Here is a 13,453-nt window from a genome sequence, read left to right as displayed (position 1 = left end):
GAGCCTCTATGCCAGAGGCTCCTCTACATGAAGCTCATTGAGAGGGAGTGAACAGTCCAACAGGATCTGTCTTTGCAGAATGTGAGAACTTATCACAATATTTCAACACTCCAGATCTTAAACATTCCATGACTTTAAATGTTCTAAGGTATTTATTGGATGGGTTACTACTTATAACAGGGTTTGTATATATATATGTGGACATTTAAAAGCAGAATGAGGGGGAGGCAAGCACTGGTTATTTAATTATTCCATACAAAGTCATACTCATTTATTCAGTCACATATTTGTTTTAATAATTGGATATTTGCTTCAACTCTCTCCTGTACTTTGATTACCTCTCTCTTACTGAATAGTGAAAACAGTTTATTTTACCTTCTTTCCCATTGTGTCTGGAGCTCTGCATTCCTCCACTATTTCCTCCTGTTGACATTTGACCCTCCTCAGCTTGTCATTTCCCAGAGCCACCACCATAGGGCTGAAGCCCACAAACAGAGAAGTAGAGAAGTGGGACACAGTCAGCAGCCCCTCTGCATGGTGCCCCCCGTTATGGTTCTAGTACGTCACCATCGCAACCACAAACAGCGTCATCATGATCACATGATTACCCTTGCGTTCACTGACCACATGACTGCCCAGCTCTCCCTGCATTCCTCCCCCTGCCTTGCCCGTCGTGCTTGGCCAGTGTAGCCAGGTTGGTGCCCACCATCAGCACCAGTGGAGCCACCTTGTTGAGGGCCAGGAAGGAGGAGGCGAAGGCTGAGCCATGCTCCTCAGAGGGGAAATCCCACACACAGCCCAGCAGGGTGGTGTAGCTAATGACCATCAGCTCCACCATGGTGTTGCCGTGGACCTGAGTGGTGTTGACCAGCACCAGCAGGGAGAAGGCCAGGTTGACCCCATAGACCAGCTCCGGGCCCACCCACACCCTCTTTCTTTCACGTTGCTGTGCTAGGGACCCCACAGCTCCTGGCTCTGCAGCCCACGGCCCGCCACCACACCCACAGCAGCAAGAAGAGGTGGCATCAGTCCAGGGCCAGGGACACGTCCAGACACAAAGACGGGCACCGTGAGGAACAGAGACATCAGCAGGTTGGCAAGCGACAGGTTCACCAGGATTTTGTCAGAAGGAGGGAGCCGACAAGAGAGACTTTTAATGGCCAACGAACACCTGAGAGAGAGGGAGAGAGAAAGAGTATAATGAACTGCTATACTAATTATGTGATGTTATCTCAGGCGGAGATATTTCATGACTATTGACAGTTAGGGTTCCATTTCTCCTCACCTCATGGATGATCAGTATGTTTCACAGGATGCCAGAAAAGACCAGCAACCCAAAAAGAATAGCATCTACAGTGAGGACCTTTGACATCGTATCCTCAGCATGGCGCCACAATTTCTTTGTTGTTCATTGCCTACATGTATTACTGCTATTCTAGGGTCTCAATTCTACCTCTGCCTCTATCCTGTTAAGTGTGAACTATTTATATAGACACCTACACGCCCTCATACACAAACAAAGCCATCCCAGAAAAAAACTCAGCATCTTCAGTGTTGCTGACCTGGCTCAGGGTGAATTTACTCTAATCATTTGTCGCCTAGGTAGGCCTTCCATGCCCTTGCCTGCTGCTTAGGTATGCAGATTTGTCACTGCATTGGCCAGCAGCGAACACACACCACTTACACACCACTGGCTCCCCTTTTGCTGGTATAACAGCCTCCACTCTTCTGGGAAGGCTTTCCACTAGATGTTGGAACATTGATGTGCGGACTTGCTTCCATTCAGCCACAAGAGCATTAGGGCGGTTGAGAACTGATGTTGGGCGATTAGACCTGGCCCGCAGTCGGCGTTCCAATTCATCCCAAAGGTGTTCGATGGGGTTGAGGTCAGGGCTCTGTGCAGGCCAGTCAAGTTTTTCCACACCGATCTCGACGAATAATTTCTGTATGGACCTCGCATTGTGCACGGGGGCATTGTCATGCTGAAACAGAAAAGGGCCTTCCCTAAACTGCTGCCACAAAGTTGGAAGTACAGAATCATCTATAACGTTATTGATTAAGATTTCCCTTCACTGGAACTAAGAGGCCTAGCCCAAACCCTGAAAAACAGCCCCAGACCATTATTCCTCCTCCACAAAACGTTATAGTTGGCAATATGCATTGGGGCAGGTAGCGTTCTCCTGGCATCTACCAAGCCTAAATTCCGGAGTCCAATGGTGGCGAGCTTTACACCACTCCAACCGACGTTTGGCATTGCGCATGGTGATCTTAGGCTTGTACTGTATGTGGCTGCTTGGCCATAGAAACCCATTTCATGAAGCTTCCTACGACTAGTTATTGTGCTGAAGTTGCTTCCAGAGGCAGTCTGAAACTCGGTAGTGAGTGTTGGACCCGAGTACAGCTATACAGCTAATAGCTAAATCCACTCATTTGCAGGGGTGTCCATGTACTTTTGTATATATAGTGTATCAACTCATATCACACAGACAGGTCACGTCAACAAGACATGTGAGGCTGACTAAGACTAACACCTGAGACCATCTATACTATAAAGATATACAAATGGTTTCATGCCAATCTTAGCTCATTTGAGAGAGCGTTCAGGCATGTATTTCTTTGTTGCCCTTTAACAAACCTGGCTGTAAATTGTCAATTCAAACAAATAAAATATGGCTAAATCGACCTATTTTAAAAGGGGTATGTGACTGTGGCAGATATCTGTTGGCCCATACGTGTATGTTTAGATGTTTGTGTGTTATGTCATCATCCCGCACATTGTTATCTCCCATTGCGCAGAGGGGAGGATCGTAGAGAGTCATCATTAGACTCATTTACCCAGCATCCCCCGGGGGCTTCCCAGCGGTCTTATTAAAATCATCTCTTCCACTGATGCTGCACACTGTTCCTGTCCTCTCCCTTGGCACTACTACCTTGCTGGCTTGCCAATTTTTTCCTTTTAGGAATGGACATATAATCATTACCTCCAATAACCTCCACATAGAACTGCTGAGTCAAAACTGATCAAAGACTAAATGTTCTCAAATTAAAGATCTTCAGAGAAAGATATGAAGCTTTTTGTGACCATTATAACTGCCAGTAGGTGTTGTTAAACTGTGAGTTTTATTACCTATATGATGATTAGCAATGAATGAGTATTTAGATTGATATAATCCAGCTCTGATTATCCTTGTTATAATTCTCCATAATTATTTCAAAGATTAAATACTATTTTAAAGAAGTTATAAGGAGGTTGTTTATCTAACCAGACATGAATGTTTCAGCAAAAACTTCAGAAGTGTTTGAATGTGTACAAAAGAAACACAGGCTTGTTGTAGAATGTTGTAGACCGACTATCAATTATTACCACTTGAGGTCACTGTACACTCTAAAAAGAAAAGGTTCCTGGAGTATCCTTTAGGGGTTCTTCAATTTGAAACTGTGGGGGAACCCCTATAAATTCTTCAAATAACTTGTTTTAATGGATCCTCGAGGAACCCTTTGAAGAACCTTTTGGAGTTAATTTAATTAATTTTAATTTAATTTAACTCCCCTACTATTATTATTGTTATTAATAATAATAATAATAATATGCATAACAACAAGAACAATAACACAATATTTGAGTTGTCCGTGTTTATTATGATTTTAGTGGCAATTCATAATAAAAATATCTAAATATGAGGTAATAGGTGATCAGTTCAGTCATCTGCACCCAATACAGCTAGCCTTCAACATATTCTTATAGCCTAAATATTCGTAACTCTTTGTTGATTGATACCCATTGAATTGTGTCCATTTTCTGTTTTAGAAAGATTTGCCCAAATATGAAAAGATAGAGAGTATCATTGTAAAACAATATGAATATAGATCATACAAGGGACAACCCTTGCACCTGCTGTCCTTTCAAATTCAAATCGAAGTTGGGCAGTTAGGTTCCTGCAAGAACCCCCACCAACTAAGGAGGTTCCTTGATTCATTTTCAGTGCCAAGAGCCCTGAGGGTCTTCGAATAACTTTGAGGATCTTAGAAGAACCCTTGTTGAATCCCTGATTATTAGAGTCTAGGTTTGGAAATCGCATCACATCAAAACAAACCATAGTCCTAGATTTCAGGTTTACATTATAGCCCACTATTGACAATATCCAGATGTTCGTTAGTATTGGTAACATCTGCCTATATCATGACGAATGTGTTATAAACTGTTATCAGAGTTTATTTTCCAACAATTTTGAATAAGTATGAATATATCATGCTTAGGCTATTACAAGACAATTACGCCTGATAATAAGAAACTATTTTTTTTGCACAAAACAATCTCATTATATTGCATTTCCAATAATCTGCCTGATTTGATAGTATGGACAAAAGACTACACACAGCAGCATTGAAGACTACAGCCTGGCACCCAATGTGGGAGTAAGGAGTGGGAGTTAACTGGAGGACGGTCGGTTGGGTGGAAGGATGGAAAGGCACAAAAAAACAGAAAGGGTGGCAGGGAAATTAAGATTGGAGTAGGGACTTGAAATTATGACTCATGTAATTGGCTGCTGATGACTACGCTACAAACATTCTGACAAACACAAAAACACACACTCTTCCTCACAACAATCATCACAGACAGCCAGACAGGACAAGACTGAGACAAATGTACCTGAAAAGATCATTGCCGCCGTCTTCGTTCTCGAAAACCTAGAAATGTAAGTTCTCTCTCAATAGCCAAATTGCATCTTACATTTATTGCCGTTTACATTAACCATTCTAATAAGCTGTGTGACCTATTTATTGGTCTGTTGAGTTGCGTGCGTAACCAACATGTGGTGTATGGCTTAAAACAAAGCATTCGTAAGTGATAGCAGTCTGGCTCATTCTCTAAAAGTGTGGTCTGTATCAATCAGCCATCTATTATTCTATGGTATATCATTTTTATTGTCCGATTTTATCGCAGATTGTTCTCGTGCTGGCCATCGGGGGAATACAGCGCTTTGATGGTGGTGTAGGACTGTGTAATGGAAGCAACCTGCCCCCATAACTCTCTCGCCTCGGATCTCCGCCGACAGTAACGGAGCTGTCCACTATGCATTTGCACTAAATACAGTGAAAGTAAACTGGTAAGAAGAGAAGAAATGAGAAGAAAATCGCTGGTTGCCTTCTCGGCAGTACTGTTCTGTCTGTGCCGCGCGACAATCGTCTCCAACCGGACGAGCGGCGGCCGCGACGCGCAAACTTCATCCACATCATCAGACAAGGGAAGCGAGAAGGACGTGGCTGTCTCCCCAATCTCTGGCCAACAGCATATCTACAATGTTGATTATTTCAGTAAGAATGAAACAATGGGCTCACCAAGGCGGCAGGGGGACTTCAGCCATAGGAATGGCACTTCCTCCATCAAAACCAGCAGAGGCAATACAGGCACCACTATGATATTTGGCAGGCCAGACCATGTTCAAGGTGGAACAGGGTGGGCCATGGATGGAGGAGTGGCACCAATATGTGCCTACCGGGTGATGGAGGAGGGAATCGGGGGGCGGCTGTGTTTTCGACACACACTGCTGGGGTTCAGGTGTCATCGTGGAGACTGCCGGACTGTTCCATCAGCAGGAGGGTCCCTGGTGGCCAACATTTTGACCAACGGCAGCGTGCTACTACAGTGGACATATGAAGATCTGAGGGGAGAGGCTCAAAGGACAAATAAAGGAAACACAGCTGGACATGACCTAGATAAACAAGAGACAGAGACTAGAGGAACAAGTGTAGAGGGACAGAAAGGGGCCCCTGGGACAGGGCTTGGGGAAGAGAGCAGGTTTGTAACTGCCCCACCAAAGAGGGTATTCGGTGGACGACGTGTCAGAAGGGGTGGGTTTGGGCTAAGCTGCTGGTGGAACGGGAGCTACACCCAGTTTGAGTGCGCTAACACCCATCTTGGCTCTGGTTGCAGGGACTTCTTGCTGACTGAGCTGCATGAGAACGTCCCTTACCGCATCTGCCTGCATCAGCTTGCCTCCACCCTGACCCCACAGCTCCACTCAGAAGGAGCAGGCCAGAGGGAGAACCTGTGGGACTGTGTGGAGTTCACTGTCTCACCCTTGGGCATGCAGGACATTGTGATTGCCATGACAACGGTGGGAGGAGCCATCTGTGTGATGCTGGTCATCATCTGCCTGCTGGTGGCGTACATCACTGAGAACATCATGAGCCCCATGACACAGCACTCACACTCCACATACAACTCTTACCACTAATGTCACTCACACAAACACGCACGCATGTGTGTGCACACACACGTAACCTTATTCAGCAATATCGCAGTCATTTATTTTAATCTCACATCTAAATCAATACACTAAAAACCCATTTATGTAACATACTGTGGTTGAACACCCACACACACATAATACAAATCTCACTCGGATTCAGGGCATTGCACCTTACACACTAGTAGATCTGTAAGCTTGTGGAAGAATGATGAACTAAGCCTCACAACAGACCACCACACTTTCAAATACTATGAAATACTGTTCAAATGATAGGGCTCAGAGAATTCCGTTTGTGTGAGCATTAATTTGTGTGTTTATTTTTCTCTTGTGTATTTATCTCATTAGCCTTTATGCTAGTAATCAAAGTGCTCTGTATTAGAGATAGTAAGCTGCTAGTCAGTAGGCCTACCTAAGAGTGAAACATGGTCTATAGTTGAGCAATATTATGAACCAGTATTTAGAACGATTCCTCTTTTTTGGGGTCCAGTTATATATTTGCAGTAATTACATATGTTCAGTGGTAAGTAATAAGTTCAAGCACATTAGGTAATTGAATTAATGATTTCTTACTTTTCACCTCAGAGAGGGTTAATTTAATTAATGTCAACAATGCACCCTCAGGCACCCAAGAATGATTCCTATTTGCCTTACCTTCTCCTGGATGTAGAGATCTATGTATACTGAACATCCCTGTTAGTGAGCATTTCTCCTCTGCCAAAATAATCCATCATACTGACAGGTGAGGCATATCAAGAAGCTGATTAAACATCATGATCATTACACTGGTCACACAACAAAATGCCACATGTCTCAAGTTTTGAAGGAGCATGCAATTTACATGCTGACTGCAGAAATGTCCACCAGAGCTGTTGCCAGAGAATTGAATGTTAATTTCTCTACCATAAGCCAACTCCAACATTGTTTTAGAGAATTTGGCAGAACATCCAACCGGCCTCAAAACCACAGACCACGTGTAACCACACCAGCCCGGGACCTCCTCATCCAACTTCTTCACCTGTGGGATCGTCTGAGACCAGCCACCCGGACAGCTGATGAAACTGAGGAGTATTTCTGTCTGTAATAAAAAAAAACTTGTTAGGAAAAACCCATTCTGATTGGCTGGGCCTGGCTCCCCAGTGGGTGGGCCTATGCCCTTCCATGTCCACCCATGGCTGTGCCCCTGCCCAGTCATGTGAAATGCATAGATTAGGGACTAATTAATTTATTTCAATTTACTGATTTCCTTATATGAAATGTAACTCAGTAAAATCTTCGAAATTGTTGCATGTTGTGTTTATATTTTTGTTGTAGACCTTCAACAGGCTGGTCTGCTCTGCAGTCTGCCAAATATACTGTGCCCAACCTCTAGTTTAGGAGGCCCTGTGGAATCAATAAAACACTGCGAGCATATGATTTTTGTATGTGTAAATGGGTACAGAAAATTATTATTATTTGTGTCTATCCGTCTATCTATCCATCCATCCATTGTAAAAAATAAAATATAGATGGCTATGCCTAAGCTTTTTGTACAATTAATGTAGGATACATGTAGCACAGTGGGGGCTCCCAAGTGGCGCAGTGACCTAAGGCACTGCATCTCAGTGCTAGAGGCATCACTACAGACACCCTGGTTTGAATCCAGGCTGTATCACAACCAGCCATGATTGGGAGTTCATTAGTGCAGTGCACAATTGGCCCTGTGTCATCTGGGTTTGGCTGGTGTAATTGTAAATAAGAATTTGTTCTTTAACTGACTTGCCTAGTTAAATAAAGATTAAATTAAATCAAAAGTGGCCGTCTTTTCCAGCATCATCAGGGCTTGGGAACACTTGAGAAGTTTGTTTGGATGACGTCATGCATGCACAGGAGGAAAAAAATCGATTTGGTATGAAGCCCTGCCCCCTATGACATCAACTGTAAAACCTTGGTTAAAAGTCCCCGCCGCCATTTTAACAGGCTCACAGAAAGAAGATTGTAACATCGCCTTGAAACGTTTACACCCCGTTGTATTTGCTTAGTTAGCTAGATCGAAGGCCTTCCCAGCAGTCTTTTTGTAATAGTTACATTTCTACCACATTTTAACTAGTTGTGTGCTGTACTTAACATTCGATTGCTAGTTATTTCAGAAAAATAGCATTCGCAATGCCGAGCCACCCGCTGCGCGTGGCGGTTGTGTGCTCGAGCAACCAGAACCGCAGCATGGAAGCGCACAACATCCTCAGGTAACATTACTGGAAGAAAACTAAACAACAACGACGACATGCCAAGAAGCAAGGACCTTTGATTTTCATCGGCCTGGGTCTTTTACCTGGCTGAGAGCTCACCCTCCTCGACACAACAATGGGCTTACTACGCAGACCGCAGCCTGTTTCCTGCAAACGACGCATTTTATTACAATACACAATGGCTAACTTCCATATTTACACGACAGAGACGTATACTTATTTATTTTCGTATCAAGCTCAACTAGTTCCCAGTGGCACACATGGAGATAAAGCTAATTTATTTTTCTTCGCCGGTGTTACGAATACCGGAAGTAGGGCATTTTTTGTTCAGTGCAGTGGCCATCCGCATAGCCTCCGTCAGTCACTAGCTGGAGGTAGCTAGATCAAACTCTGACTAGAACTAGGCAACCAACCAGTGAACTACCTGAAATTGTAAAAAGATGGTGAAATATAAAAAAATAGGGAGACCTGCCATGCATCACCTACAACGTACTTTCAGGTTCGGGATTATTCCATGAAAGCGTCATAAAGTAGTTGTCACTCAACAGCCTCTACATTCAAAATTTAGAAACTTTTTAGGCAGGGTAAAGGTCAAATCAAACGCAGCCTCTACACTCAAAATGTATAACTTTTTTTTAGGTAGGGTAAAGGTCAAATCAAACACGATCGAGCGTTGCTTTGCCTCCACGCGAGAGAAATATACTTGATTTCTAATTTGTAGCGCATGAAGCTTTTGATGGCGTTGTCGTTCGCGACCAGTCTTCTCGAGTCTACGCAAAGCAATGCTTGTTCACGTTTGATTTGTTTGGCCTTAACACTAAACAAATGTATCTTAGACTAATTTGTAATTTTACTGAGTAAATAAAACTTGGAAAATCTCCATGCGTGGAGAGAGGTAAGGAGAGCCTGCCTATTGGGGAATGACGCCTGTGATATGGCTCTTGAGATGAGATTACTTTATTGATGGTGACTGATCCACAAATTTCCCCTTCTGTGGTCTATGCTTTTTGTCTTGCATGTGCTGGTCTGTAAGTAACCGTTTCCCCCCATCATTCTCTTTGTTTATACAGCAAGCGAGGCTTTGAAGTTCGCTCTTTTGGGACAGGGTCCCATGTGAAGCTACCTGGTCCTGCACCGGACAAGCCCAATGTGTACGACTTCAAAACCACTTATGAACAGATGTACAACGACCTGGTCCGCAAGGACAAGGAGCTGTATCCCCTGCACTCTTGCATTCACACACAGACACAACATAAACACAGCCCTACCTCTTCATGTTTCTTTTCTGCAGTGAGTTATTATCTTTATCTTCACAGAAAAATATACAGAATTAGAAGTATTAAATTGTTAAGGGTGATTGAACAGGGAAGTATTTCATAGTGTTTATTGTTGGGAGATTTTGTAGGTAAGGGTGTCCTTCACTAACCTGATCTCAGATCTGTTTGTGCTCTTGCGAACACCATTGCTGCCCCTGTTAATCCAAACATTGGCATGACAGAATGACAAGAAGCTGGCATGATAGCACATAGACTGCCACTCAGGCTAGTCAATTACATCTATTTTTGAGATTTCTCACATGCTGTCACAATGCTTTTTTAACAATGGTGGTGCGCTTGGAATATTTTGCCTTCAGCAGGTTTCAACATGTAAACAAGTAGCCATTTACCCTCTATAACCAGGTAGGTTGATTCGGGGCCAAGAAACCAATACTTCTAGGGAACATATCCCAGTCTTTCCATATCAGGACCTGGATGTAGACTTTAAACAAAAGAGAAGGGCTGGTTTGTATAACTATATGTATTTGACCCAACTAGTTGTCAGTGTAGTTTTTTTTATCCTACATATTGTTTAGCCAAGGGCACTACTTTTGAATGTGAACATTCTTTCCTTCTGTGCTGTGTCAGTATATGCTTTCACATGTAAAGAATTGTAGCCCCTCCCCCCACTACAGGGCTCTCAACCATATGCTCTTCAGAAAATAAATTGGCCATTGGAGCCAACTTCTTTGAATAGGCATACATTCATACGGCCACTCTGGAACCCACATGGACCAACCGTAAATGGACTCCTACTCCCTTCACACCTAAGATCTGAGAAAATTAGATATGTTTAAGCACTTAAGGTGAAAAGGTGGAGTGATTGCCATATTGTAGATGCCTATTAAATCCTCTCAGATCTACTGAAGTACATGGTGGGGTAGCAGCTAGCGATCCATTTGGGATTCAGCGTATTTAAAACATTTCAGTGTTGGAAGACCTGCTCAGTAGTGCTTTGGGGTGGGTATGGTTAAAGAGGTATGTTTAAATGTACAAAACTTTATTTTTGTGCAAGGAGATATCTGCATGCTCGTAAAAAGAAGGGCTATATATTAATTGTTAGTGGGAACACCATAGCACCCCTTTCACTGGCCAAGTCCCTATTTGGGAGTATACAAGAGTGGGACCTTATCCTTACAATGCAGGCGAGGATTGGAGATCATTTCTGTAATATTTTCTTGACTATTCATCTCGGTTTTTGCTCTAAAAAATAGCAATTTTTTTGTTGTTTAAATTGAGTAGATAGGGTAGGTGACTTCCTAAAATATTGCACTGGTAGTTCAAGTTATTTGAGGCCAGTTACAATAAGTGTTATTAGTTACATTTATTAGAAGCTTCCAAAGATCAAATACATTTTGAGTGAGTTTTGGCCTCTAGGGGGCATTGTGTCTTGAGTATTCACAGTGACTGACTGACACCTTAAGTTTCATATGTTTGAGCTATTGTGTGTTGGTCTTTCGTCTTGCTGTGTTCCTTGACCCTGAGCACCTCAGATACACACAGAATGGAATCCTGCACATGCTGGACCGCAACAAGCGGATCAAGTCCCGACCGGAACGCTTCCAGAGCTGTAAGGACCAGTTTGACCTGGTCATCACCTGTGAAGAGAGGGTCTACGACCAAGTGCTAGAGGGTGAGAAGGGACCTGGGACAGAAGGGGGGGTTGGGGGCTTCTCATGTCAAGTTGTGAAATATCAATTAGGAATAGTGAATACGCTTAAAATAAAGTTAGTCTCGGGCTAGGTCACTCTGGATTCATGTTGATCAACGATCACTATTCTCCCCAATTTCTCCCACTCAGACCTGAGCTCTCGGGAGCAGGAGACTTTCACGCCGGTTCACGTCATCAACGTGGACATCCAGGACAACCACGAGGAGGCCACACTGGGGGCTTTCCTCATCTGTGAGCTGTGTCAGTGTGTGAGTGTCTCTGCCTGCCTGGCCACCAGCAACCATTATCACAGGATTACACTGTTACATTGTCATAGCATGGATATCAGAGATATATGGTAGTATGGCTACATAGTGTCACGTTGTTGCTACAGTGGGATATGTGTTTCTGCAAGATACATGGTGTGTCTGACCATAATGATTTGGAACGTAGGTGTGCAAACTATATTGGCGATAAATACATGCTTAAATGTTGTATGAGTAAGTGGTATGTCACTGTAATTCTATTACACTGAGCCCTAAAGTGTATGGATGTCTTGCCTTGACCCCTGTAGCAGGTGTTGTATGTCTGATCGTCCCTTCCCTCTCTCAGATCCAGCACACGGATGATATGGAAAACGAAATGGACGAGCTGCTGCAGGAGTTTGAGGACAAGAGCAACAGGCCTTTCCTCCACACTGTCTGCTTCTACTGATGCCCATGCTACCAAATCTGCAATATCATACGCCCCTGACCAAACATGCACGTTTATACACAAACTCATGCATACTTCCATATACACTTACTGATTACCTTTCACACACACACCCTCTGCTGTTGGTCAGGGCTGAGGGGACAGGGATGAATGCGCTCAAGTAGGCAGGCTCATCCCTCCTGCTCTGCCTTTCCTCCTCAGGGCCAAGGTGGGCCCAAGGTCCTCCCCCATCCTACAGTGAAACACGCCTTCCCACAAAGAGAAATGCCCCTTTTGTCAAACACGTCCTCCTCTACCTCTAAAGGAGGATGTTTTTCTAAGTCTTGCACAGGGATGCTGATTGCTGCGCAACAATGAATTTAATTCATTTTTAAGAATGATAAATATATATTGTTTTTATGAAGTATGATTTGTCACATTTACTCTTGATGGTGGAGAGTAGTATTGTTGCCACGGATGGGATAGAGTTGAGACTGGTTAGGCATGAATGTGTGTGTGTGTGTGTATACCAGTAGTTAATTAGGAATTCATCAAAATAGGGGGATAATGAACCAAATAGAGACCACGAGGTTCTCTTTTGCCCTCGTTTCCATTATGTTTTGATTCATGTTTAAAAACTCAGATCTGCTACCTTTTCAGGGTGTAATATTTTTTTTCTTTTGAAAACTGAAAAGAATGAAAATATTGTAATTATTTGCAAGCTGAGAGTTCAGTCCAGAGTGCCTGAATATTTCTGTATGTACATATGAATCCATTAAATGAATAAACATCTCTAGAAAAACTTGATGAATTGACTTATTTTTAGTGCATTGCACAGATCCTGGATACACCACTCTGCATGCAGATGGAAGATTTTAATTAACAAATGTACCTTGTAAAGGTTCTATAGCCCAATGACTGCATTCATAAAGATGGCAAAAAATGTCCTCTTCCATCTGCTGATGCTCATGTCCATGGCAACATGGTACTGTATATACCATTTCAAATATGTGTTTTATCCCAGGACTTTTTATGCAGTTACCCATGGCATTAACAGCATGCCCAATAAAAATTGTTCAGTCCTAAGCTTACTCCAATTTCACTGACTAATAATGAGCAATACAGTTGTTATATTCGGTGCACAGAAACAATTGAATGGCAGGAACACAGTAGCCTGGCCCACCTTGAGTTGCACATGGACTATAATGTCAGAGAATATTATTTGACTGATGCAGCAGTTTGTTCATACTGGGAGAGAAGAGGAAAGGATGGGAGGGCTGCAAGGTCACTTATTTATGGGTAATGCAAAAAGAA

At 43.2% G+C, this 13,453-nt stretch overlaps 2 protein-coding genes and 1 pseudogene across 3 annotated transcripts; 2 read left to right on the top strand and 1 right to left on the bottom strand.

Annotated features, from left to right (window-relative positions):
- Window positions 1–84: 84 nt before the first annotated feature.
- Window positions 85–1,290, bottom strand: LOC110527127 (olfactory receptor class A-like protein 4; annotated as a pseudogene).
- A 3,740-nt stretch (window positions 1,291–5,030) lies between these two features.
- Window positions 5,031–7,664, top strand: LOC110528066 (uncharacterized). Its single transcript, XM_021609857.3, has one exon. The coding sequence runs from the start codon at window positions 5,124–5,126 to the stop codon at window positions 6,237–6,239; it is 1,116 nt and encodes a 371-aa protein (XP_021465532.1). The 5' UTR covers window positions 5,031–5,123; the 3' UTR covers window positions 6,240–7,664.
- Window positions 7,665–8,214: 550 nt separating this feature from the next.
- Window positions 8,215–12,941, top strand: LOC110528064 (RNA polymerase II subunit A C-terminal domain phosphatase SSU72). 2 transcript variants are annotated; one of them, XM_021609855.3, is made up of 5 exons: window positions 8,215–8,476; window positions 9,550–9,693; window positions 11,289–11,428; window positions 11,597–11,715; window positions 12,059–12,941. In XM_021609855.3, the coding sequence occupies exons 1-5, from the start codon at window positions 8,397–8,399 to the stop codon at window positions 12,158–12,160; spliced, it is 585 nt and encodes a 194-aa protein (XP_021465530.1). In that variant the 5' UTR covers window positions 8,215–8,396; the 3' UTR covers window positions 12,161–12,941. The 2 variants fall into 2 exon arrangements, with proteins under 2 accessions (XP_021465530.1, XP_021465531.1); XM_021609856.3 differs by having other exon boundaries at window positions 8,215–8,978.
- Window positions 12,942–13,453: the final 512 nt, after the last annotated feature.

The sequence above is a fragment of the Oncorhynchus mykiss genome, chromosome 7 (genome assembly GCF_057628025.1).
Source record: "Oncorhynchus mykiss isolate SJ-2025 chromosome 7, ASM5762802v1, whole genome shotgun sequence".
Taxonomy (NCBI): Eukaryota; Metazoa; Chordata; class Actinopteri; order Salmoniformes; family Salmonidae; genus Oncorhynchus; species Oncorhynchus mykiss.
This window is presented reverse-complemented; position numbering and strand designations above follow the sequence as displayed.

Coding starts and splice junctions, on each gene's coding strand:
- LOC110528066 (XM_021609857.3), top strand. CDS start 5,124: ATGAGAAGAAAATCGCTGGTTGCCTTCTCGGCAGTACTGTTCTGTCTG.
- LOC110528064 (XM_021609855.3), top strand. CDS start 8,397: ATGCCGAGCCACCCGCTGCGCGTGGCGGTTGTGTGCTCGAGCAACCAG. Junction 9,694..11,288: donor GTCCGCAAGGACAAGGAGCT/GTATCCCCTGCA, acceptor TGAGCACCTCAG/ATACACACAGAATGGAATCC. Junction 11,429..11,596: donor CTACGACCAAGTGCTAGAGG/GTGAGAAGGGAC, acceptor TCTCCCACTCAG/ACCTGAGCTCTCGGGAGCAG.